At 50.2% G+C, this 26660-nt stretch overlaps 2 protein-coding genes across 7 annotated transcripts in view; one reads left to right on the top strand and one right to left on the bottom strand.

The window, feature by feature from the left end:
* The first annotated feature begins 909 nt into the window (after positions 1 to 909).
* Positions 910 to 19684, top strand: MFAP2 (microfibril associated protein 2). Its single transcript, XM_056542114.1, has 10 exons — positions 910 to 929; positions 1253 to 1354; positions 14604 to 14661; positions 15162 to 15215; positions 15960 to 15986; positions 16180 to 16335; positions 16418 to 16456; positions 17494 to 17581; positions 17744 to 17817; positions 19164 to 19684. The coding sequence occupies exons 3-10, from the start codon at positions 14625 to 14627 to the stop codon at positions 19265 to 19267; spliced, it is 579 nt and encodes a 192-aa protein (XP_056398089.1). The 5' UTR covers positions 910 to 929; positions 1253 to 1354; positions 14604 to 14624; the 3' UTR covers positions 19268 to 19684.
* Positions 19685 to 20792: 1108 nt separating this feature from the next.
* Positions 20793 to 26660, bottom strand: part of CROCC (ciliary rootlet coiled-coil, rootletin) — a 79861-nt gene continuing 73993 nt past the window's right edge. For 4 of the 6 annotated variants that reach the window (XM_056542930.1, XM_056542931.1, XM_056542929.1 and 1 more), the window contains exons 34-37: positions 24898 to 25098; positions 22539 to 22670; positions 21227 to 21406; positions 20793 to 21136 (exon numbers count right to left, since the gene is read on the bottom strand). In XM_056542930.1, the coding sequence (XP_056398905.1) occupies positions 21053 to 21136; positions 21227 to 21406; positions 22539 to 22670; positions 24898 to 25098 (597 nt within the window). In that variant the 3' untranslated portion in view covers positions 20793 to 21052. The remainder of the gene's footprint in view (positions 21137 to 21226; positions 21407 to 22538; positions 22671 to 24897; positions 25099 to 26660) is intronic. The other 2 variants (XM_056542935.1, XM_056542934.1) reach the window with 2 other exon arrangements.

Here is a 26660-nt window from a genome sequence, read left to right on the forward strand (position 1 = left end):
CTGTAGAGAGGTCAGTGGTGTAATAATCTGCAGGATATATCACTATGTATCAGGAGGAGCGGACCGAGCGATGTTCTGCAGATCTGTAGAGAGGTCAGAGGTGTAATGATCTGCAGGATATATTACTATGTATCAGGAGGAGAGAGGACAGAGCGATGTTCTGCAGATCTGTAGAGAGGTCAGTGGTGTAATAATCTGCAGGATATATCACTATGTATCAGGAGGTAGAGAGGACAGAGCGATGTTCTGCAGATCTGTAGAGAGGTCAGAGGTGTAATAATCTGCAGGAGATATCACTATGTATCAGGAGGTAGAGGACAGAGCGATGTTCTGCAGATCTGTATAGAGGTCAGTGGTGTAATAATCTGCAGGATATATCACTATGTATCAGGAGGTAGAGAGGACAGAGCGATGTTCTGCAGATCTGTAGAGAGGTCAGTGGTGTAATATTCTGCATGATATATCAGGAGGTAGAGAGGATAGAGCGATGTTCTGCAGATCTGTAGAGAGGTCAGTGGTGTAATAATCTGCAGGATATATCACTATGTATCAGGAGGAAGAGAGGACAGAGCGATGTTCTGCAGATCTGTAGAGAGGTCAGTGGTGCAATAATCTGCAGGATATATCACTATGTATCAGGAGGTAGAGAGAACAGAGCGATGTTCTGCAGATCTGTAGAGAGGTCAGTGGTGTAATATTCTGCAGGATATATCACTATGTATCAGGAGGTAGAGAGGACAGAGCGATGTTCTGCAGATCTGTAGAGAGGTGTAATAATCTGCAGGATATATCACTATGTATCAGGAGGTAGAGGACAGAGCAATGTTCTGCAGATCTGTAGAGAGGTCAGAGGTGTAATAATCTGCAGGATATATCACTATGTATCAGGAGGTAGAGGACAGAGCGATGTTCTGCAGATCTGTAGAGAGGTCAGTGGTGTAATAATCTGCAGGATATATCACTATGTATCAGGAGGTAGAGAGGACAGAGCGATGTTCTGCAGATCTGTATAGAGGTCAGAGGTGTAATAATCTGCAGGATATATCACTATGTATAGAGAGGTGGAGGGGGCAGAGCGATGTTCTGCAGAGAGGTGTAATAATCTGCAGGATATATATGTAGCATGTATGTGTCTGGAGGTGGAGGGGGCAGAGCGATGTCTTGTTGGCAGCTGCAGGGTTAACACCTGGCTCAGCAGCACAGTCAGGAGGGAGTCGGAGCTGATGCTTTTGCCTGTATCCTGTTTCTTTAGGACCCAGCGGAGCGGCTGAGGTTGGATTTAGGGATTTGTCCCCCTGTGAGAGCCTCAGATAGAGAGAAGACAGGAGAGAAGAGACAGCCGGAGCCTGCACCGGTAAGACCCCCAGACCGGGCAGACCCCCAGACCGGGCAGACCCCCAGACCTGGACCCCCAGACCGGGCAGACCCCCAGACCTGGACCCCCAGACCGGGCCGACCCCCAGACCTGGACCCCCAGACCGGGCCGACCCCCAGACCTGGACCCCCAGACCGGGCCGACCCCCAGACCTGGACCCCCAGACCGGGCAGACCCCCAGACCTGGACCCCCAGACATGGACCCCCAGACCTGGACCCCCAGACCTGGACCCCCAGACCGGGCAGACCCCCAGACCTGGACCCCCAGACCGGGCAGACCCCCAGACCTGGACCCCCAGACCGGGCGGACCCCCAGACCTGGACCCCCAGACCGGGCGGACCCCCAGACCTGGACCCCCAGACCTGGCGGACCCCCAGACCTGGACCCCCAGACCGGGCGGACCCCCAGACCTGGACCCCCAGACCTGGACCCCCAGACCGGGCCGACCCCCAGACCTGGACCCCCAGACCTGGACCCCCACACTCTGCTCTGCGGGGGAGGGGCTCATTCATTTCTTCTCATTTCATTGATTCTTTGTATCAATTATTTATAAATGTAACCAACATTCTGTGCCACATAGAACTGACAGCCCCGCCCCCTAATCTGCATACTCATTAATTATTCAAAATCATCAGATTAATAATTATTCTATATACATGACTATTAACCCCTGAATGATCATTCTATATACTGGACTATTAACCCCTGAGTGATCATTATATATACTGGACTATTAACCCCTGAGTGATCATTTTATATACTGGACTATTAACCCCTGAGTGATCATTTTATATACTGGACTATTAACCCCTGAGTGATCATTTTATATACTGGACTATTAACCCCTGAGTGAGCATTCTATATACTGGACTATTAACCCCTGAGTGATCATTCTATATACTGGACTATTAACCCCTGAGTGATCATTTTATATACTGGACTATTAACCCCTGAGTGATCATTCTATATACTGGACTATTAACCCCTGAATGATCATTTTATATACTGGACTATTAACCCCTGAATGATCATTTTATATACTGGACTATTAACCCCTGAGTGATCATTCTATATACTGGACTATTAACCCCTGAATGATCATTTTATATACTGGACTATTAACCCCTGAGTGAGCATTCTATATACTGGACTATTAACCTCTGAATGATCATTCTATATACTGGACTATTAACCCCTGAGTGATCATTTTATATACTGGACTATTAACCCCTGAGTGATCATTTTATATACTGGACTATTAACCCCTGAGTGATCATTCTATAAACTGGAGGATTAACCCCGGAGTGACGGACACCCTGGTGCATTGTGGGTACTTGAGGAGCAGTGGTTCCCGGTGAAGGGTTAATGCGACAATGTCCTTTGTACACGTCTCGTCTGGGGGGGGGGGGGGGGGGTTCGTATATTTGAGGAGTCTGGGACCATTTATGGGACACCCCTAACTTTCTCCAGCACTCATTCTCCGTAGACAGTCCGACTCCCCTGTGGCCCCGGGTAGGGATGTTTTGGGGTCACACAGTAATGGGGGGTCCCATTAGACATGGCCCCCCCCGCCGCCGGCCCATGTAATTTGTCTTCCTGGTTCGCTGCCAAATTCTAAACTTTGTCTGGTTTTTTTTTTGCCTTTTGTCCCCTCGTTCACAGCTGGAAATGTATAAAAGGGATTTGAGGGGTGGGGGCTGGGAGTGGCCCCTGGGGGGTGAGTGGGGAGGGCCGGCCTGGGTTTGGGTTAGAGAGGGGGTTTAGCTGATGAATCCCAGATGTTTCCATCCTGTATGAAGCACAAAATGCAGGGAACAAAGGCTTCACTATTCCGGGAGGGGGTGATGGCGATCCCAGCTGGACGTCACCCTCACCGGGCGCCCACCGGGCGATGGGACCATCTGCTGCCAACAAGTGTCCGGGCGTGAAAGTGTCACCCCAGGAGCTGACAATCGCTTCCTGCCGGGACACCTGTGATTGGTCACATACGTTATTTTATTCGCCACCCCGGTCCCATATACAGCGCCAATGTCTTCTATGACATCTAAAAGCCCAGTGTTTCCCAACTAGCGTGCCTCCAGCTGTTACAAAACTTCAACTCCCAAAATGCCCGGACAGCTGATGGATTTGGTTTCCATACGTGTACATGACTCTACTCCATTGTTTCCCAACCAGTGTGCCTCCTCCATCTGTTGCAAAACTACAAGTCCCAGCATGCTCGGACAGCCTTCGGCTGTCCGGGCATGCTGGTACTTGTAGTTTTGTAACAGCTGCAGGCACCCAGGATGGTAAACTTTCTAAAGCCTTGGGTCTGCGCCATCACATGATGCTTCTGGACTCCTTTAGAAGAGTGCTTCCAGCTTAGGGAATGATGGGAGTTGTAGTTTTGCAGCAGTTGGAGCGACAAACCTAGCTGTTGCAAAACTACAACTCCCATCATACCCTAAGCTGGGGACACTGTTCTAAGGAGTCAGGAAGAATCATGTGATGACACAGACCCATAGAATGTTTCCTAACCAGTGTGCCTCCAGCTGTTGCACAACTACAACTCTTAGCATGCCCTGGCAGCCATGTATGTTCCCCAACATTTGGCTCTCAATCTGTTTCAAGACTACAACTCCCAGCATCACTATCCTTTTCTCAGGTGGAGAGTCACAGGTTGGTAAACACTGCCATACTTGGCTGTCAATTCATCCTGGGAGTTGTAGTTTGCAACAGCTGGAGAGCCACAAGAGCAAACTATGACTCTCAAGCTCTTGAAAGACTACAACTCCCATCATGCCCTGACAGCTAAGTTTAGCAAGGTTTCTCAACCTGTGACTCTCCAGCTGTTAAAAAAGATCCCATAATTATGCTGGGAGTTGTAGTCTCAGCAGCTGGAAAGACACAGGTTGCGGAACACTGCCAAAGCCGGCTCTTGTGGTTCTCCAGCTGTTGAAAAACTACAACCCCCATCCTGACTCGAGAGCCACAGGTTGTAGCGCTGCCATACTTGGCTGTCAGGGCATGCTGGGAGTTGTAGTTTTGCAACAGCTGGAGAGCCAAAAGTTGGACAACACTTTTTCAGAGATAGGAAGGATCCCTATGTGCGGTCGCCTTATTGGGTGACTTTGTTGCCATTAGTCGGGGGGATTCGCCCGCTCGGTGAACGCGGCCGCCATCTTTTCCCTTCATCGTCCTGTTATAATCCCCGGCGCCGTCTCTGGTTTGTTGGCAGCGCTGGTCATGTAGACCGCGCCGGGAAATAAACCTGAGAACCTCCGGAGTCTGGCAGCGACAAGTGGAAAATGTGATGAACAGAAGCGTCTACCTGCGAGCGACAATGTGCAGCGCCGCGCGTCACCTCCGGGGGGCGACTGTACAACGTCTGAGCCACAAACTGTGACCAACATCTGGGCGTGAGTAATGGGCGCCGTCATGTGACTGCCGCGGTCAGATCAGGAAATTCAGGGCCCCATTCAGCCAAAGTATCTACAAGAGAAGTGGTACTGTGCCGTGTCCATATATTCAGGACAAGAGAAGTGGTACTGTGCCGTGTCCATATATACAGGACAAGAGAAGTGGTACTGTGCCGTGTCCATATATACAGGACAAGAGAAGTGGTACTGTGCCGTGTCCATATATACAGGACAAGAGAAGTGGTACTGTGCCGTGTCCATGTATACAGGACAAGAGAAGTGGTACTGTGCCGTGTCCATATGTACAGGACAAGAGAAGTGGTACTGTGCCGTGTCCATATATACAGGACAAGAGAAGTGGTACTGTGCCGTGTCCATACATACAGGACAAGAGAAGTGGTACTGTGCCGTGTCCATATATACAGGCCAAGAGAAGTGGTACTGTGCCGTGTCCATATATACAGGACAAGAGAAGTGATACTGTGCCGTGCCCATATATACAGGACAAGAGAAGTGGTACTGTGCCGTGTCCATATATACAGGACAAGAGAAGTGGTACTGTGCCGTGTCCATATATACAGGACAAGAGAAGTGGTACTGTGCCGTGTCCATATATACAGGACAAGAGAAGTGGTTCTGTCCTCACATACACAGATGTATACTGGGCTGTACAATAGCGGTTCTGTCCTCTCATACACAGATGTATACTGGGCTGTACATGGCGGTTCTGTCCTCTCATACACAGATGTATACTGGGCTGTACATGGCGGTTCTGTCCTCTCATACACAGATGTATACTGGGCTGTACATGGCGGTTCTGTCCTCTCATACACAGATGTATACTGGACTGTACATGGCGGTTCTGTCCTCCCATACACAGATGTATATAGGACTGTACATGGCGGTTCTGTCCTCTCATACACAGATGTATACTGGACTGTACATGGCGGTTCTGTCCTCTCATACACAGATGTATACTGGGCTGTACATGGCGGTTCTGTCCTCTCATACACAGATGTATACTGGGCTGTACATGGCGGTTCTGTCCTCTCATACACAGATGTATATAGGACTGTACATGGCGGTTCTGTCCTCACATACACAGATGTATACTGGGCTGTACATGGCGGTTCTGTCCTCACATACACAGATGTATACTGGGCTGTACATGGCGGTTCTGTCCTCACATACACAGATGTATACTGGGCTGTACATGGCGGTTCTGTCCTCACATACACAGATGTATACTGTGCTGTACATGGCGGTTCTGTCCTCACATACACAGATGTATACTGGACTGTACATGGCGGTTCTGTCCTCACATACACAGATGTATACTGGGCTGTACATGGCGGATCTGTCCTCACATACACAGATGTATACTGGGCTGTACAATAGCGGTTCTGTCCTCTCATACACAGATGTATACTGGGCTGTACATGGCGGTTCTGTCCTCTCATACACAGATGTATACTGGGCTGTATATGGCGGTTCTGTCCTCTCATACACAGATGTATATAGGACTGTACATGGCGGTTCTGTCCTCACATACACAGATGTATACTGGGCTGTACATGGCGGTTCTGTCCTCACATACACAGATGTATACTGGGCTGTACATGGCGGTTCTGTCCTCTCATACACAGATGTATACTGGGCTGTACATGGTGGTTCTGTCCTCTCATACACAGATGTATACTGGACTGTACATGGCGGTTCTGTCCTCCCATACACAGATGTATATAGGACTGTACATGGCGGTTCTGTCCTCTCATACACAGATGTATACTGGACTGTACATGGCGGTTCTGTCCTCTCATACACAGATGTATACTGGGCTGTACATGGCGGTTCTGTCCTCTCATACACAGATGTATACTGGGCTGTACATGGTGGTTCTGTCCTCTCATACACAGATGTATACTGGACTGTACATGGTGGTTCTGTCCTCTCATACACAGATGTATACTGGACTGTACATGGCGGTTCTGTCCTCTCATACACAGATGTATACAGGGCTGTACATGGCGGTTCTGTCCTCTCATACACAGATGTATACTGGACTGTACATGGCGGTTCTGTCCTCTCATACACAGATGTATACGGGGCTGTACATGGCGGTTCTGTCCTCACATACACAGATGTATACTGGGCTGTACATGGCGGTTCTGTCCTCACATACACAGATGTATACTGGGCTGTACATGGCGGTTCTGTCCTCTCATACACAGATGTATACTGGGCTGTACATGGCGGTTCTGTCCTCTCATACACAGATGTATACTGGACTGTACATGGCGGTTCTGTCCTCCCATACACAGATGTATATAGGACTGTACATGGCGGTTCTGTCCTCTCATACACAGATGTATACTGGACTGTACATGGCGGTTCTGTCCTCTCATACACAGATGTATACTGGGCTGTACATGGCGGTTCTGTCCTCTCATACACAGATGTATACTGGGCTGTACATGGTGGTTCTGTCCTCTCATACACAGATGTATACTGGACTGTACATGGTGGTTCTGTCCTCTCATACACAGATGTATACTGGACTGTACATGGCGGTTCTGTCCTCTCATACACAGATGTATACAGGGCTGTACATGGCGGTTCTGTCCTCTCATACACAGATGTATACTGGACTGTACATGGCGGTTCTGTCCTCTCATACACAGATGTATACGGGGCTGTACATGGCGGTTCTGTCCTCTCATACACAGATGTATACTGGACTGTACATGGCGGATCTGTCCTCTCAAACACAGATGTATACTGGGCTGTACATGGCGGTTCTGTCCTCTCATACACAGATGTATACGGGGCTGTATATGGCGGTTCTGTCCTCTCATACACAGATGTATACTGGGCTGTACATGGTGGTTCTGTCCTCTCATACACAGATGTATACAGGGGTGTACATGGCGGTTCTGTCCTCTCATACACTGATGTATACTGGGCTGTACATGGTGGTTCTGTCCTCTCATACACAGATGTATACAGGGCTGTACATGGCGGTTCTGTCCTCTCATACACTGATGTATACGGGGCTGTACATGGCGGTTCTGTCCTCTCATACACAGATGTATACTGGGCTGTATATAGCAGCTCTGTGGTAAGAAGAACTGGCCCCGGGCCCTGCTGCCTAGCGAAGTGCCCGTTCTTTTTACCACAGAAAATATACATACAATATGTGGGAGTCAGACGGCAGCAAGAGATCCCTTTTTTTTTTTTTATTATTATTTTTTTTTTATATATATGGTCCAGGTGTGCGCCTGTGGTCTGTCTATGGCTCTGGAGGCCTCGGCTGTGCCTCTGTGGTCTGTCTATGGCTCTGGAGGCCTCGGCTGTGCCCCTGTGGTCTGTCTATGGCTCTGGAGGCCTCGGCTGTGCCCCTGTGGTCTGTCTATGGCTCTGGAGGCCTCGGCCGTGCCCCTGTGGTCTGTCTATGGCTCTGGAGGCCTCGGCTGTGCCCCTGTGGTCTGTCTATGGCTCTGGAGGCCTCGGTTGTGCCCCTGTGGACTGTCTATGGCTCTGGAAGCCTTATTTGTGCCCCTGTGGACTGTCTATGGCTCTGGAGGCCTCGGCTGTGCCCCTGTGGTCTGTCTATTGCTCTGGAGGCCTCAGCTTTGCCCCTGTGGTCTGTCTATGGCTCTGGAGGCCTCAGCCATGCCCCTGTGGTCTGTCTATGGCTCTGGAGGCCTCGGCTGTGTCCCTGTGGTCTGTCTATGGCTCTGGAGGCCTCGGTTGTTTTCCTGTGGTCTGTCTATGGCTCTGGAGGCCTCAGCTTTGCCCCTGTGGTCTGTCTATGGCTCTGGAGGCCTCAGCCGTGCCCCTGTGGTCTGTCTATGGCTCTGGAGGCCTCTGCTGTGCCCCTGGGGTCTGTCTATGGCTCTGGAGGCCTCGGCCGTGCCCCTGGGGTCTGTCTATGGCTCTGGAGGCCTCGGCTGTGCCCCTGGGGTCTGTCTATGGCTCTGGAGGCCTCGGCCGTGCCCCTGGGGTCTGTCTATGGCTCTGGAGGCCTCGGCCGTGCCCCTGTGGTCTGTCTATGGCTCTGGAGGCCTCGGCTGTGCCCCTGGGGTCTGTCTATGGCTCTGGAGGCCTCGGCTGTGCCCCTGTGGTCTGTCTATGGCTCTGGAGGCCTCGGCTGTGCCCCTGTGGTCTGTCTATGGCTCTGGAGGCCTCGGCTGTGCCCCTGTGGTCTGTCTATGGCTCTGGAGGCCTCGGCTGTGCCCCTGTGGTCTGTCTATGGCTCTGGAGGCCTCGGCCGTGCCCCTGTGGTCTGTCTATGGCTCTGGAGGCCTCGGCTGTGCCCCTGTGGTCTGTCTATGGCTCTGGAGGCCTCGGTTGTGCCCCTGTGGACTGTCTATGGCTCTGGAAGCCTTATTTGTGCCCCTGTGGACTGTCTATGGCTCTGGAGGCCTCGGCTGTGCCCCTGTGGTCTGTCTATTGCTCTGGAGGCCTCAGCTGTGCCCCTGTGGTCTGTATATGGCTCTGGAGGCCTCGGCTGTGCCCCTGTGGTCTGTCTATTGCTCTGGAGGCCTCAGCTTTGCCCCTGTGGTCTGTCTATGGCTCTGGAGGCCTCAGCCATGCCCCTGTGGTCTGTCTATGGCTCTGGAGGCCTCGGCTGTGTCCCTGTGGTCTGTCTATGGCTCTGGAGGCCTCGGTTGTTTTCCTGTGGTCTGTCTATGGCTCTGGAGGCCTCATCTTTGCCCCTGTGGTCTGTCTATGGCTCTGGAGGCCTCAGCCGTGCCCCTGTGGTCTGTCTATGGCTCTGGAGGCCTCTGCTGTGCCCCTGGGGTCTGTCTATGGCTCTGGAGGCCTCGGCCGTGCCCCTGGGGTCTGTCTATGGCTCTGGAGGCCTCGGCTGTGCCCCTGGGGTCTGTCTATGGCTCTGGAGGCCTCGGCCGTGCCCCTGGGGTCTGTCTATGGCTCTGGAGGCCTCGGCCGTGCCCCTGTGGTCTGTCTATGGCTCTGGAGGCCTCGGCTGTGCCCCTGTGGTCTGTCTATGGCTCTGGAGGCCTCGGCTGTGCCCCTGTGGTCTGTCTATGGCTCTGGAGGCCTCGGCTGTGCCCCTGTGGTCTGTCTATGGCTCTGGAGGCCTCGGTTGTGCCCCTGTGGACTGTCTATGGCTCTGGAAGCCTTATTTGTGCCCCTGTGGACTGTCTATGGCTCTGGAGGCCTCGGCTGTGCCCCTGTGGTCTGTCTATGGCTCTGGAGGCCTCGGCTGTGCCCCTGTGGTCTGTCTATGGCTCTGGAGGCCTCGGCTGTGCCCCTGTGGTCTGTCTATGGCTCTGGAGGCCTCGGCTGTGCCCCTGTGGACTGTCTATGGCTCTGGAGGCCTCGGCTGTGCCCCTGTGGTCTGTCTATGGCTCTGGAGGCCTCGGCTGTGCCCCTGTGGACTGTCTATGGCTCTGGAGGCCTCGGCTGTGCCCCTGTGGACTGTCTATGGCTCTGGAGGCCTCGGCTGTGCCCCTGTGGTCTGTCTATGGCTCTGGAGGCCTCGGCTGTGCCCCTGTGGTCTGTCTATGGCTCTGGAGGCCTCGGCTGTGACAGGATGTGAAGGGCTCGGGGGGGGGGGGGGGGGGGGGGGGTCTTGTCTGGACTCGCTGTGTTGCGGGGGCTGCGGCAGGGATTGGCTCCTTGCCAGACTCCTCTGAACTTCCCGTATAAAACATTCCCAACGATGTTATGTCTGCGCCCGGCACAGGGGAGAGGGTAGATTGTCAGCTCTGCAGGCAGAAAATCCCTCCCCCTCCCCCCCCCATTGTTACATTCTACATCACCATACTGGGAGCATAACCCTCAACATCTATATCTAACAATACACTCCTGCTGTATGTATATACTGGAGATGTACAGCACAGGTATACGGACACACGCCTGCTGTATATATATACTGGAGATGTACAGCACAGGTATACGGACACACGCCTGCTGTATGTATATACTGGAGATGTACAGCACAGGTATACGGACACACGCCTGCTGTATATATATACTGGAGATGTACAGCACAGGTATACGGACACACGCCTGCTGTATGTATATACTGGAGATGTACAGCACAGGTATACGGACACACGCCTGCTGTATATATATACTGGAGATGTACAGCACAGGTATACGGACACACACCTGCTGTATGTATATACTGGAGATGTACAGCACAGGTATACGGACACACGCCTGCTGTATGTATATACTGGAGATGTACAGCACAGGTATACGGACACACGCCTGCTGTATATATATACTGGAGATGTACAGCACAGGTATACGGACACACGCCTGCTGTATGTATATACTGGAGATGTACAGCACAGGTATACGGACACACACCTGCTGTATATATACTGGAGATGTACAGCACAGGTATACGGACACACTCCTGCTGTATATATATACTGGAGATGTACAGCACAGGTATACGGACACACACCTGCTGTATATATACTGGAGATGTACAGCACAGGTATACGGACACACACCTGCTGTATGTATATATACTGGAGATGTACAGCACAGGTATACGGACACACTCCTGCTGTATATATATACTGGAGATGTACAGCACAGGTATACGGACACACACCTGCTGTATATATACTGGAGATGTACAGCACAGGTATACGGACACACTCCTGCTGTATGTATATACTGGAGATGTACAGCACAGGTATACGGACACACACCTGCTGTATATATATACTGGAGATGTACAGCACAGGTATACGGACACACGCCTGCTGTATATATACTGGAGATGTACAGCACAGGTATACGGACACACACCTGCTGTATGTATATATACTGGAGATGTACAGCACAGGTATACGGACACACACCTGCTGTATATATACTGGAGATGTACAGCACAGGTATACGGACACACACCTGCTGTATGTATATACTGGAGATGTACAGCACAGGTATACGGACACACACCTGCTGTATGTCATATTATTAATCTGTGGTATTGGGTGACTCAGTTGTCTCCGTCTCTTCGCACTTGATGATATTTGTGTTGCGTCCGTCCAGTCTGTCGCTGCGGGGGGGGGGGTAGGTGCAGCCGTGCGCATTGATCAGCTGTGACGAACTCCCCTCTGCCCTTGGGCACGGTGCCCGGCTTCTCCCTAGAAATTGTGTTGGTGAAGATTTCTTGCAGCTTTGATCAGACTGAAGGGATAAGAATCTGTGGCAGACGCGGAGTAATGATGGAAGGGGCGGACGGAGTCATGGACCGAGATTATAACCTGTACATTTAAAGGAGAACTCCATGAATAAGTCTGAAGAAGTCTGATGATTATGGTAGCTTTGGGCTAAATCCTGTCACATAATCTGTTTGCTAGGGACACAGTGTAGTTTGATTGTTAGGGACACAGTGTAGTTTGGTTAATAGGGACACAGTGTAGTTTGGTTAATAGGGACACAGTGTAGTTTGATTGTTAGGGACACAGTGTAGTTTGATTGTTAGGGACACAGTGTAGTTTGATTGTTAGGGACACAGTGTAGTTTGGTTGTTAGGGACACAGTGTAGTTTGGTTGTTAGGGACACAGTGTAGTTTGGTTGTTAGGGACACAGTGTAGTTTGGTTAATAGGGACACAGTGTAGTTTGATTGTTAGGGACACAGTGTAGTTTGGTTGTTAGGGACACAGTGTAGTTTGGTTAATAGGGACACAGTGTAGTTTGATTGTTAGGGACACAGTGTAGTTTGATTGTTAGGGACACAGTGTAGTTTGGTTAATAGGGACACAGTGTAGTTTGGTTAATAGGGACACAGTGTAGTTTGGTTAATAGGGACACAGTGTAGTTTGGTTGCTAGGGACACAGTGTAGTTTGATTGATAGGGACACAGTGTAGTTTGGTTAATAGGGACACAGTGTAGTTTGATTGCTAGGGACACAGTGTAGTTTGGTTAATAGGGACACAGTGTAGTTTGGTTAATAGGGACACAGTGTAGTTTGGTTAATAGGGACACAGTGTAGTTTGGTTAATAGGGACACAGTGTAGTTTGATTGTTAGGGACACAGTGTAGTTTGATTGTTAGGGACACAGTGTAGTTTGGTTGCTAGGGACACAGTGTAGTTTGGTTGCTAGGGACACAGTGTAGTTTGGTTGCTAGGGACACAGTGTAGTTTGGTTGTTAGGGACACATTTATCAAAACCTGTCCAGAGGAAACGTTGCCCAGTTGTCCATAGCAACCAATCAGCTTGCTTCTTTCATTTTTAAAAAGCCCTCTGCAAAATGAAAGAAGAGACCTGATTGGTTGCTATGGGCAACTGGTCAACTTTTCCTCTACACTGGTTTTGATAAATCTCCCCCTGTGTCCCTAACAACCAAACTACACTGTGGGGGAGATTTATCAAAACTTGCCTAAAGGAAGAGTGGTGCAGTTGCCCATAGCAACCAGATGGCTTTTTTCATTTTGCAGAAGCCTTGTTAAAAATGAAAGCAGCGATCTGATTGGTTGCTATGGGCAACTCAGCAACTTTTCCTCTAGACAGGTTTTGATAAATCTCCCCCACAGTGTAGTTTGGTTCTTAGGGACACAGGGGGAGATTTATCAAAACCAGTGTAGAGGAAAAGTTGACCAGTTGCCCATAGCAACCAATCAGGTCTCTTCTTTCATTTTGCAGAGGGCTTTTTAAAAATGAAAGAAGCAAGCTGATTGGTTGCTATGGGCAACTGGTCAACGTTTTCTCTCAACAGGTTTTGATAAATGTCCCCAAAAGTGTAGTTTGGTTGCTATGGACACACTGTAGTTTGGTTGTTAGGGACACACTGTAGTTTGGTTGCTATGGACACAGTGTAGTTTGGTTGTTAGGGACACAGTGTAGTTTGGTTGTTAGGGACACAGTGTAGTTTGGTTGTTAGGGACACAGTGTAGTTTGGTTGTTAGGGACACAGTGTAGTTTGGTTGTTAGGGACACAGTGTAGTTTGGTTGCTATGGACACAGTGTAGTTTGGTTGTTAGGGACACAGTGTAGTTTGGTTGTTAGGGACACAGTGTAGTTTGGTTGTTAGGGACACAGTGTAGTTTGGTTGTTAGGGACACAGTGTAGTTTGGTTGTTAGGGACACAGTGTAGTTTGGTTGTTAGGGACACAGTGTAGTTTGGTTGTTAGGGACACAGTGTAGTTTGATTGCTATGGACACAGTGTAGTTTGGTTGTTAGGGACACAGTGTAGTTTGGTTGTTAGGGACACAGTGTAGTTTTGGTTGCTAGGGACACATTGTAGTTTGGTTGTTAGGGACACAGTGTAGTTTGGTTGTTAGGGACACAGTGTAGTTTGGTTGTTAGGGACGCAGTGTAGTTTGGTTGCTATGGGCGCAGTGTTGTTTGGTTGCTATGGACGCAGTGTAGTTTGATTGCTATGGACACAGTGTAGTTTGTTTGTTAGGGTCACAGTGTAGTTTGGTTGCTAGGGACACAGTGTAGTTTGGTTTCTAGGGACACAGTATAAAATCCAGAGTCCTCACAATGGTTTCCAACCAGTCTGTCCCAGTATCGCATCCATCATCCACATATCGTCCCCATATAAGGTTTTCCTTCCAGACGGGTCAGTAAGTGCGGGGACGCCATACATGGGGGCTGCAGTCTTGGTCTCCTTCTCAGGACATGCTCACATTGTGACTGGTGTGAGCGCAGCTCTGGGGGCCTCCGGGGTTCACAGGATAGGGTATGTGTCATGTTGCGGGGGTCTCCTGTATAAAGGCCTGTGTGAAGCTGTTCCTGACACCCCCATGTATCTCTATGGGACAGCCGGGGATACAGTATTCGGATATCGGCCTTTACCCTCCATTGTGTTTCTGTATTGCAGATAAGACCACTTCCTGTAGCCATGCACGCCACTTGTCTTCTCCTCCTCTGTGTCCAGGGTAAGTGCTGACCATGACCCCATAAATCACCCACTGTCCGGCCGACATCACAGGGCGATCTGTGCTCCCCAAACTCTTTCAGGATAGGGTCACATGTGTTGCTGTGTGCAGCGGATTCGCTGCTGCGTAGTTTTCCACCCATTGACCTTAATGGATAGGAAAATAAGCAGCAGTAAAATACGGCAGTGACCCGACCCTTAAAGGAGAACCCGGGGCTTTTTTTCTAATGTTTCCTCTGTGCCCGGGCTGCAAAAAGTAAGAAAAACTTTAACTTACCTTCCAACATTCCCCCGGTGCTCAATGTCGGTGTCCCCGTCCTCCGGTCCCTGTCTTCTTCTGGCGGACAATGAGTCACATAGCGCTCAGCATATCACCGGCCGAGGTGTGACACCGCTGGAAGAAGACAGGGACCGGAGGGCGGGGACACCGATACTGAGCACCAGGAAGGGCAGGATACATGATGTACATGACCCACTAACCTGTTTTCATTGCATTTGCAGGAATTTTGGCTCAGCAGTTTGAAGCCAACCCCCCCCAGTACGACGGACCCACAGGTGAGAATAAACATGGCGGCGTCTCCGTCACCAGAATTCAGTGTGTTTTGCTGTACGCGTTCCCCCATCAATCCTGTATCTTTGTCAGGACACCCCTAAAATATCTTCAGTGACAGGTGCCCTAATCCCAGGCTGCACCCCTCCTGTATCGCAGTGTACACCACCCATGCGCTATTTATTGGCCGCTGGAGTCCTATGTAAAAATGCCATATTTATAAAACGTTAAGTTCTGCAGCTTTCTTTAGGGCAGTGCTTCCCAACCAGGGTGCCTCCAGCTGTTGCAAAACTACAACTTCCAGCATGTCCGGAAAGCCAACGGCTGTCCAGGCATGCTGGGAGTAGTAGTTTTGAAACAGCTGGAGGTACCCTGGTTGGAAAGCACTGCTTTAGGGTATGGGCGCATTGAGCACGTGTTATAGCGGCAGATCCCAACCCACTGCACTGACAGCATCATAGTGACCTTTACACCATATTATGGTCATATGAATCCGACTTACAGACCCTATTACACCTCATATGAATCCGGCTTACAGACCCTATTACACCTCATATGTATCCGACTTATGGGCCCTATTACACCTCATATGACTCCGGCTTACGGACCCTATTACACCTCATATGACTCCGGCTTACGGACCCTATTACACCTCATATGACTCCGACTTACGGACCCTATTACACCTCATATGACTGCCCGGGCATGCTGGGAGTTGTAGTTCTCACGTCTTCTTTTTGTTTTTTCAGAGGCTCCTTATTACTACGATTATGATGGTAAGTGCCCAGAAGGATCAGCTGATCCTTAATACCCACCCACGCCTGTGTGTATATGATGTGCAGATAGGAGTCCGGGGGAGGGGCATTAGATTGTAAGCTCCATTTTCCTAATGGTTATGACGGATCCAGTAACGTTTCGGTGATCAGATCTTCATGTTGTGACCGTTTTACGTTGCGGATCTTCTGGTAGATCAGTCTGTGGTGCAGCAGCAACCGAACCATCACGTCCAGACCGGATTCCATGTCCTGACCCAACCGGATCACCAGCAGATCCTGGACCAGTTCGAGTTCGTCCCTCAGCAGCAGCAGCAGACCCAGCAGGAGATCATCCCGGTGCCCACGTTCGGTGAGAGAAATCTGTGGAACGTTCCGGAGAAATGTGGCGGGAGACGAGCGGCAAAATCTTATCTGCTTGTCTTTTATTTCAGATACTTATCAGACTGAACCAACAGAACCCGGACCCCTGGGTAAGCGTCACATGGATCCCCTTTATGATAATGCTGTGCTGTGTAGAGTTCCTCTTTATGTTGTCTGGTGCTGAGTGGTGTAGAGTTCCTCTTTATGATGTGCGGTGCTGTGTGGTGTAGAGTTCCTCTTTATGATGTGCTGTGTGGTGTAGAGTTCCTCTTTATGTTATCTGGTGCAGAGTGGTGTAGAGTTCCTCTTTATGATGTGCTGTGTGGTGTAGAGTTCCTCTTTATGTTGTGCTGTGTGGTGTAGAATTCCTCTTTATGATGTGCTGTGTGGTGTAGAGTTCCTCTTTATGTTGTGCTGTGTGGTGTAGAGTTCCTCTTTATGTTGTGCTGTGTGGTGTAGAATTCCTCTTTATGTTGTGCGGTGTGGTGTAGAGTTCCTCTTTATGTTGTGCTGTGTGGTGTAGAGTTCCTCTTTATGTTGTGCTGTGTGGTGTAGAGTTCCTCTTTATGATGTGCGGTGCTGTGTGGTGTAGAGTTCCTCTTTATGTTATCTGGTGCAGAGTGGTGTAGAGTTCCTCTTTATGTTGTGCTGTGTGGTGTAGAGTTCCTCTTTATGTTGTGCGGTGTGATGTAGAGTTCCTCTTTATGTTGTGCGGTGTGGTGTAGAGTTCCTCTTTATGTTGTGCTGTGTGGTGTAGAGTTCCTCTTTATGTTGTGCTGTGTGGTGTAGAGTTCCTCTTTATGTTGTGCGGTGTGATGTAGAGTTCCTCTTTATGTTGTGCTGTGTGGTGTAGAGTTCCTCTTTATGTTGTGCTGTGTGGTGTAGAGTTCCTCTTTATGTTGTGCGGTGTGGTGTAGAGTTCCTCTTTATGTTGTGCGGTGTGGTGTAGAGTTCCTCTTTATGTTGTGCGGTGTGGTGTAGAGTTCCTCTTTATGTTGTGCTGTGTGGTGTAGAGTTCCTCTTTATGTTGTGCGGTGCAGTGTGGTGTAGAGTTCCTCTTTATGTTGTCCGGTGTGGTGTAGAGTTCCTCTTTATGTTGTCCGGTGTGGTGTAGAGTTCCTCTTTATGTTGTGCGGTGTCCCCTCAGATTGTCGTGAAGAGCAGTATCCCTGCACCCGACTCTACTCTGTCCACAAACCCTGTAAACAATGTATCAACGGGATCTGTATACACAGGTAGGTGGCTTTACTCCATGGGGTTGGGGTGTGGATATGGGGGGGGGGGGCTCTGCAGGGGTATAGTCAGGAATGCTCCCCGCACCGGGTATGGCGGCCGTCCGCTCCCCGCACCGGGTATGGGGGTCGTCCGCTCCCCATAAATTGTCTTTGTCTTTTCAGCCTCAAGCGCATGTACGTGATCAACAAAGAGATCTGCGTCCGCACGGTGTGCGCCCACGAGGAGCTGCTGAGAGGTGAGAATGCCCCGGAACACGCAACCGCAACACGCAACCGCAACATTATGTCACAAACTGCGGCCTCATTGGTGGATTCACTGCGGTTCTGTGCCGTGGATGAGAAATCTGGGGCGCTCCCTGACACTCCGCACCGCCACTCCGCACCGCTCCCCCCGCCACTCCGCACCGCTCCCCCCGCACCGCTTCCTGCACATTATTGTGGATCCTGAGGACAGTGAAATGTGCAGTAAATGTGGCGGTCATGTGATCATCCTGGTTGGCGCCTTTTGTTTTCATACTTCAAACAACAAAATCCCTGAGGAATTCCCGGGCAATATATCCTGTATATATATATATGTATGTATGTATAATCTATATACCAACAACCTTTAGGGCAGTGATCTTCAGCCTGCGGACCTCCACTTGTAGTTTTGCAACATCTGGAGGTCCACAGTTTGAAGACCACTGCTTTTAGAAATCCCCCCTAAAAGCTTTAATCTTTATTATCCTCTTTTAAAAAGCAATAACTATTGCAACCACTAGGTGTCAGTGTAACTTTAATAACCGCCCCTGCTCAGTCCGTACCCTAATAACCTCCAGTGTTATCATTAAAGGGGTATTCCGCCCCCAGACATCTTACCCCCCTATACAAAAGATAAGGGATAAGATGTCTGATCGTGGGGGTACGGCCACTTAGGACCCTTACATTCTCCCTACTGCACCCGGTGCTCATTTAGAGTGTCTGGTGCAGCGCCGAAGGCTTGTGATGTCACGGCCACGCCCCCTCCTTGCAAGTCTATGGGAGGGGACAAGACAGCATCACGCCCCCTCCCATAGACTTGCATGGAGGGGGCGTGGTTGTGACGTCATGAGTTTCCACCCCCCCTGCACGTCACACCCCCTCCCATAGACTTGTATTGAGGGGGCGTGGCAGTGACTTCACGAGCCTCCGCCCCGCATCGCCCGTCATCCATCCAGCAGAGTGAAGTTTGCTCCATGCACCGGATGTCTGGGGCACCGAAGCCAAGATCACATGGGCCCCCCGCGATCAGACATCTTATCCCTTATCCTTTGCATAGGGGGTAAGATGTCTAGGGGCGGAGTTCCCCTTTAATGATGACACTGGAGGTTATTAGGGTACGGATTGAGCAGGGGCGGTTATTAAAGTTACACTGACACCTAGTGGTTGTAATAGTTATTGCTTTTTAAAAGAGGATAATAAAGATTAAAGCTTTTACCACCTGGCACCTTTGTTTTCATACTTGGTGTCATGTGATCACCCTGGTTGGCACCTTTTTGTTGTTATTGTTTGAATTGCGCTGTCGGCCATGTTGGATCAGTCACCCCCTCTCTTCTCCCCTCAGCTGACCTGTGCCGGGACAAGTTCTCCCGCTGCGGGGTGATGGCGTCCAGCGGAATGTGTAACTCGGTGGGAGCTCAGTGCACCAGGAGTTGCGGAGGCTGTTAGAAGAGGATTTGCCCCCATGAGAAGAAGCAACCCGCCACCAGAGGGCGCCCTGAGCCGCAGTCAGTGTGATTACTGGATGGGGTGGGAGGTGCTCGTATTATATCCCCCTATATGTTACTGTATTATACTGTATGTGCCGCGGTCGGGGCACTATGATAACCAGCCCAGCGCACTGCACTGCTCCGCCATATTCCCGTAGACTCTGCTCGGGACCGGAGGGGTCTGCGGCTCCGGTTACATTGTGGTCAGGAGCGCAGCGGGTCCAGAGGAGCCCCGGTCATCGTACTGTATGATCTCCTTCCTCACTGCTCAGTCTCCCCCTCCCCATCCTCCCGACATTATGGGACAAGTGGAATCATCGGTTTTTTGTAATGTGTTTTGTATAAAAGAGAAATAAAGTGCAGAATTTTACCCATTGCTGATGAGGACGAATCTGAATGTGGGGTAACAGGGGCAAAAGGGCGGGGCAAAGGTGAAGGGGGCAAAAACATCTCCAAAAACATGTCAGTGATGACACGTGATCACAGCCCCGCCCCCTGTATGACCTCACTGATATAATATAATGACGTGTTCACAGCCCCGCCCTCTGTATGACATCACTGATATAATGACATGTTTTCACAGCCCCGCCCCCTGTATGACATATCAGTGATGTCATACAGGGGCGGGGCTGTGATCACATGTCATTATATTACTATTATATCAGTGATGTCATACAGGGGGCGGGGCTGTGATCACATCTCATTATCTTACTATTATATCAATGATGTCATACAGGGGGCGGGGTGTGATCACATGTCATTATATTACTATTATATTCAGTGATGTCATACAGGGGGCGGGGCTGTTCTATTACATACAGAAGTTATAGAATACAGTATTTGCTGTTTTTTCTTTCATTGTCTTTTATTTTTTTCTTTAAAATCATAATAATCAGTAATAATCAGTGGCACAAAGTGTATAAAACCCCCAGATAAGTGTCATCGGCCTCAGCGCTGATATCACGATGTGGAGCCAATCAGATCACTGCTATCCCGAGCTGGAATCTGATTGGCTGCAGTCACTGACTCCTCCCCATTCCCCTTTTTTCTTTGTTCTTGCGGCTCGATGTCTTGTTCCCTGAAGTCAGTAAATACTAATACACAAGTGTGAAGGCACCGCACCCCGAAATACTGTGCGCCAGTAATGGGGCGTCTGTCAGTCTGACGTTTCCTCACCGGATGATGGAGACGACACAAAAGCCTTTGGCGCGGTCGATGCCGCAGATAATGGCGGCTGATTATGAGCGATCGCATTCACTCAGTTAACGCTTTGTTGTCTTGTGTTTTCGTTTTTTGTGCTTATTATAAAATATATATTTTCTACATATTTAAAAAAAAAACATACAAAAGTCTTGTGTTTCCCGCAGAGGTCGATCCGACGCCACAATACTTTCAGAAATGGTAAAAAGATCGACCCAAGTCCCCGATTCGGTCTGGTTTGGCCTCACAGTCTCCCTACCCCCCCCGCCCACCCCCCCCCCCCCCTCACAGAATTATTCACAGTTTTGTGCCCCTTTCCCTCCCTAAAATAAAAAAAATACATTCGTAGTGTGGCGAGGACCCTGCGGCTGGGAACTGTGCTCTGGCTGAAGGAAAACTTGCATCCTTCAAGTCCTCACCGTCAGTGCTCGCATCCTCAGAGTCCTCGCCGTCAGTGCTGTGATCAGAATCATAGAAAGTGTAAAAACATCTTGGTCCGCAGTAGAAGCACCAGGCGGTGCGGGGAGGAGCGCCGGGCTCCATGTTACTTCCCTGAGAGCAGCGCTGGAGTGTAGTGAGACTGGCAGCGCCGCACTTCCTGCTGCAGCTGTTCCTTCAGGGTTGAGATCTGTGGAGGACAAAGAAGCACCAGATGGGGATGTATGTCCTGACCATGCTTGCTGGGAGTTGTAGTCCCTTTGTGTTCTTTAGGCCTTACCTGCTCCTCCAGGCCTCTGATCCTCTGGCGGTGCGCCCTCTCCCTGGCATCCAGTGTGCGCTCCGCCTGGGTCTGCGCGCTCCGCAGTCGCTCGATCTCCAGCTGCAGCTCCTTTCGGTGTTGCGCTGCCGTCTCCATCAGGCTCTGAGAATGCGTCTGCTCCATGTCTGCGATCTGAGCCTGCGAGGAAAGAGCGGGTGATGGGATCGGACCGGGCGCGGGTGATGGGATCGGACCGGGCGCGGGTGATGGGATCGGACCGGGCGCGGGTGGGTCCTATACCGGAGTCTAATGGCAGCAAAGCGATGGACGGATCTGCTCTATGCAGCAGGAGAAGCGGAAGGATCCGGAGTCACCATGTCAATCATTTACGTACACGATTGTGCCGCCCGAGGGGCGTATATGTCGGCAAAAAGTAATAACGGGATCATAATGTGAACGAGCCCTTATACTCCAGAGCTGCAGTCGCAATTCTCCTGGTTTGGTGGTTCAGTATCTATAACAGTGTTTCCCAACCGTAGTACCACCAACTCCCAGCATGCCTAGATAGCGCAACTGTTGCAAAACTATAACTCCCAGCATGCCCAGACACTGCAATTGTTGCAAAACTACAACTCCCAGCATGCCCAGACACCGCAGTTATTGCAAAACTACAACTCCCAGCATGCCCAGACATTGCAGCTGTTGCAAAACTACAACTCCCAGAATGCCCGGACAGCCGAAGGCTGTCCGGGCATGCTGGGAGTTGTAGTTTTGCAACAGCTGGGGGCACCCTGGTTGGGAAACACTGGTCTATACAGCGCACATCCTGCGCTCTGGGGCTCGTCTGACACTACAATGAACCAGATCTGTCAGCAGAATTATGAATGCCGCTCTGGATGTGATACAAGACATAACGTGACGCCGGATCTGTAAGCGGTTTACACTTTAGACGTCATTTACACTTCGCTTGGCAACAATGGAGGTAAAATACTGAAGTGTGAATGAGGCCTTACTCTGTGTTATGGTGAGGACGTGACGTTACGGGGGAGGAGGGGGACATGCAGGAGACCGATCCTGTGAGGTCAGGAGATGAGAGGGTGAGGACGATGTGGGGGGCAGGGGTCCGCTGACTCCTAAGCCTCACTCACCAGACTCAATGTGATCTTGCGCCTAACCCTGTATAACTGCGACTTCATGGGGCAGCGGGGGAGGGGAGAAAGAATGACATGAACCAATAGGAAGACAGAGGCCGTACCGCACCCACCGTTCCCTACACACCTAATAGGGGCTCCGCCTGCGAGCGCTGCAGTCAGTACAGAGCGACTCCTACCTCCAGCGCCTGCACCTGCCTCTGGGCCTCCGCCAACTCCTGCTCCACTGTAGTCAGTGACCGATCCAAGCGACCGCGCTCCACAGACAGGCGCAACGTGTCCTCTGTTGTCTTCAGCTTCTCTCGCTCCACCTGGAAGAAGAGCAGTAAGGCTTATAGTAGTGTGACACTGCTACATCTCAACTACACCGCAACACAGGACCAAAGCCTATGCAGTGTGACACTGCTACATCTCAACTACATCACAGGACCAAAGCCTATGCAGTGTGACACTGCTACATCTCAACTACATGACAGGACCAAAGCCTATGTAGTGTGACACTGCTACATCTCAACTACATCACAGGACCAAAGCCTATGTAGTGTGACACTGCTACATCTCAACTACACCACATCACAGGTACAAAGCCTATGTAGTGTGACACTGCTACATCTCAACTACATCACAACACAGGACCAAAGCCTATGTAGTGTGACACTGCTACATCTCAACTACATCACAACACAGGACCAAAGCCTATGTAGTGTGACACTGCTACATCTAAACTACACCACATCACAGGTACAAAGCCTATGCAGTGTGACACTGCTACATCTCAACTACATCACAGGACCAAAGCCTATGTAGTGTGACACTGCTACATCTCAACTACATCACAGGACCAAAGACTATGTAGTGTGACACTGCTACATCTCAACTACATCACAGGACCAAAGCCTATGTAGTGTGACACTGCTACATCTCAACTACATCACAGGACCAAAGCCTATGTAGTGTGACACTGCTACATCTCAACTACATCACAGGTACAAAGCCTATGTAGTGTGACACTGCTACATCTCAGCCTGAGGCTGCAGCACCGATGCATTGTGAGGACAGCGTCCTGTCGGCCATATATATATATTCTCTCCCTGACGCTGCTCCTGATGGAATCCGATTTTTATCAAAAACCTAATGCGGGAAACGTTCTGCAAAAATGTGGTGTGAACCCGGCCTTAAAGGGGTATTCCGGTTTATACTCCTTATCCCCTATGCTTTGTATGATCACAGGGGTCCCCACGATCTATGTGCAGCCCCCGGCATTCTGTGCTGGGCGTTACCTCCGAAATGAGGATATGTCACAGCCACGCCCCTAGTGATGTCACAGTCACGCCCCTAGTGATGTCACAGCCACGCGCCCTAGTGATGTCACAGCCACGCCCCTAGTGATGTCACAGCCACGCCCCTAGCGATGTCACAGCCACGCCCCTAGTGATGTCACAGCCACGCGCCCTAGTGATGTCACAGCCACGCCCCCAGTGATGTCACAGCCACGCCACTAGTGATGTCACAGCCACGCCCCCAGTGATGTCACAGCCACGCCCCCAGTGATGTCACAGCCACGCCCCCCAGTGATGTCACAGCCCACGCCCCCTAGTGATGTCACAGCCACGCCCCCTAGTGAAGTCACAGCCACGCCCTAGTGATGTCACAGCCACGCCCCTAGTGATGTCACAGTCACGCCCCTAGTGATGTCACAGCCACGCGCCCTAGTGATGTCACAGCCACGCCCCTAGTGATGTCACAGCCACGCCCCTAGTGATGTCACAGCCACGCCCCCAGTGATGTCACAGCCACGCCCCTAGTGATGTCACAGCCACGCCCCCTAGTGATGTCACAGCCACGCCCCAGTGATGTCACAGCCACGCCCCCAGTGATGTCACAGCCACGCCCCCAGTGATGTCACAGCCACGCCCCCCAGTGATGTCACAGCCACGCCCCCTAGTGATGTCACAGCCACGCCCTAGTGATGTCACAGCCACGCCCCTAGTGATGTCACAGCCACGCCCCTAGTGATGTCACAGCCACGCCCCTAGTGATGTCACAGCCACGCCCCTAGTGATGTCACAGCCACGCCCCTAGTGATATCACAGCCACGCCCCTAGTGATATCACAGCCACGCCCCTAGTGATGTCACAGCCACGCCCCTAGTGATGTCACAGCCACGCCCTAGTGATGTCACAGCCACGCCCCCTAGTGATGTCACAGCCACGCCCCTAGTGATGTCACAGCCACGCCCCCTAGTGATGTCACAGCCACGCCCCCTAGTGATGTCACAGCCACGCCCCCTAGTGATGTCACAGCCACGCCCCCCAGTGATGTCACAGCCACGCCCCTAGTGATGTCACAGCCACGCCCCTAGTGATGTCACACATTCAGGTCTATGGGAAGGGGCGTGGGCCGAGGGCTGCACCAAGATCGTGGGGGTCCCCGGCGGCCGGACCCCAGCTATTATACATCTTTTGAATAGAGGACAAGATGTATAAACCCGGAATCCCCCTTTAATACAGGTGACGCCATTGTTGTTGCTCCGCTCACCTTGTCCAGCGTTTTCATCAGGGCGTTCTTATCCTTTTCGAGGCGCAGGGACGATCGCCCCATCTCCCGCTTCTCGCCCTCTAGTTGCGCCACAGCGCGCTGCAGCCCGGACAGACGTTCCTGCAGGAGATCGCGCTCTTCCTGCAGCTTCTGGAGGTTACGGAGGGAGAAACCTTCACATTCCTGACGCTGCCGCAGAAGCTGTGGGGGGAGGGGGGGTCATATATGAGACACTGAATATAAATATATGGGGGGGGTCATATATGAGACACTGAATATAAGAATAATATGGGGGGGGGTCATATATGAGACACTGAATATAAATATATGGGGGGGTCATATATGAGACACTGAATATAAATATATGGGGGGGGTCATATATGAGACACTGAATATAAATATATGGGGGGGGTCATATATGAGACACTGAATATAAATATATGGGGGGGTCATATATGAGACACTGAATATAAATATATGGGGGGGGTCATATATGAGACACTGAATATAAATATGGGGGGGGGGGTCATATATGAGACACTGAATATAAATATATGGGGGGGGGTCATATATGAGACACTGAATATAAATATATGGGGCGGGGGTCATATATGAGACACTGAATATAAATATATGGGGGGGGTCATATATGAGACACTGAATATAAATATATGGGGGGGGTCATATATGAGACACTGAATATAAATATATGGGGGGGGTCATATATGAGACACTGAATATAAATATATGGGGGGGGTCATATATGAGACACTGAATATAAATATATGGGGGGGGGTCATATATGAGACACTGAATATAAATATATGGGGGGGGTCATATATGAGACACTGAATATAAATATATGGGGGGGGTCATATATGAGACACTGAATATAAATATATGGGGGGGGGTCATATATGAGACACTGAATATAAATATATGGGGGGGACTGAATATAAATATATGGGGGGGGGTCATATATGAGACACTGAATATAAATATATGGGGGGGGTCATATATGAGACACTGAATATAAATATATGGGGGGGGTCATATATGAGACACTGAATATAAATATGGGGGGGGGTCATATATGAGACACTGAATATAAATATATGGGGGGGGGTCATATATGAGACACTGAATATAATATGGGGGGGTCATATATGAGACACTGAATATAAATATATGGGGGGGGGTCATATATGAGACACTGAATATAAATATATGGGGGGGGTCATATATAAGACACTGAATATAAATATATGGGGGGGGTCATATATGAGACACTGAATATAAATATGGGGGGGGTCATATATGAGACACTGAATATAAATATATGGGGGGGGGTCATATATGAGACACTGAATATAAATATATGGGGGGGGTCATATATGAGACACTGAATATAAATATATGGGGGGGGGTCATATATGAGACACTGAATATAAATATATGGGGGGGGGGTCATATATGAGACACTGAATATAAATATGGGGGGGGTCATATATGAGACACTGAATATAAATATATGGGGGGGGTCATATATGAGACACTGAATATAAATATGGGGGGGGGTCATATATGAGACACTGAATATAAATATATGGGGGGGGGGTCATATATGAGACACTGAATATAAATATGGGGGGGGGTCATATATGACACTGATAAATATGGGGGGGGTCATATATGAGACACTGAATATAAATATGGGGGGGGTCATATATGAGACACTGAATATAAATATGGGGGGGGTCATA

Source organism: Hyla sarda, chromosome 10 (assembly GCF_029499605.1).
Source record: "Hyla sarda isolate aHylSar1 chromosome 10, aHylSar1.hap1, whole genome shotgun sequence".
NCBI lineage: Eukaryota > Metazoa > Chordata > Amphibia > Anura > Hylidae > Hyla > Hyla sarda.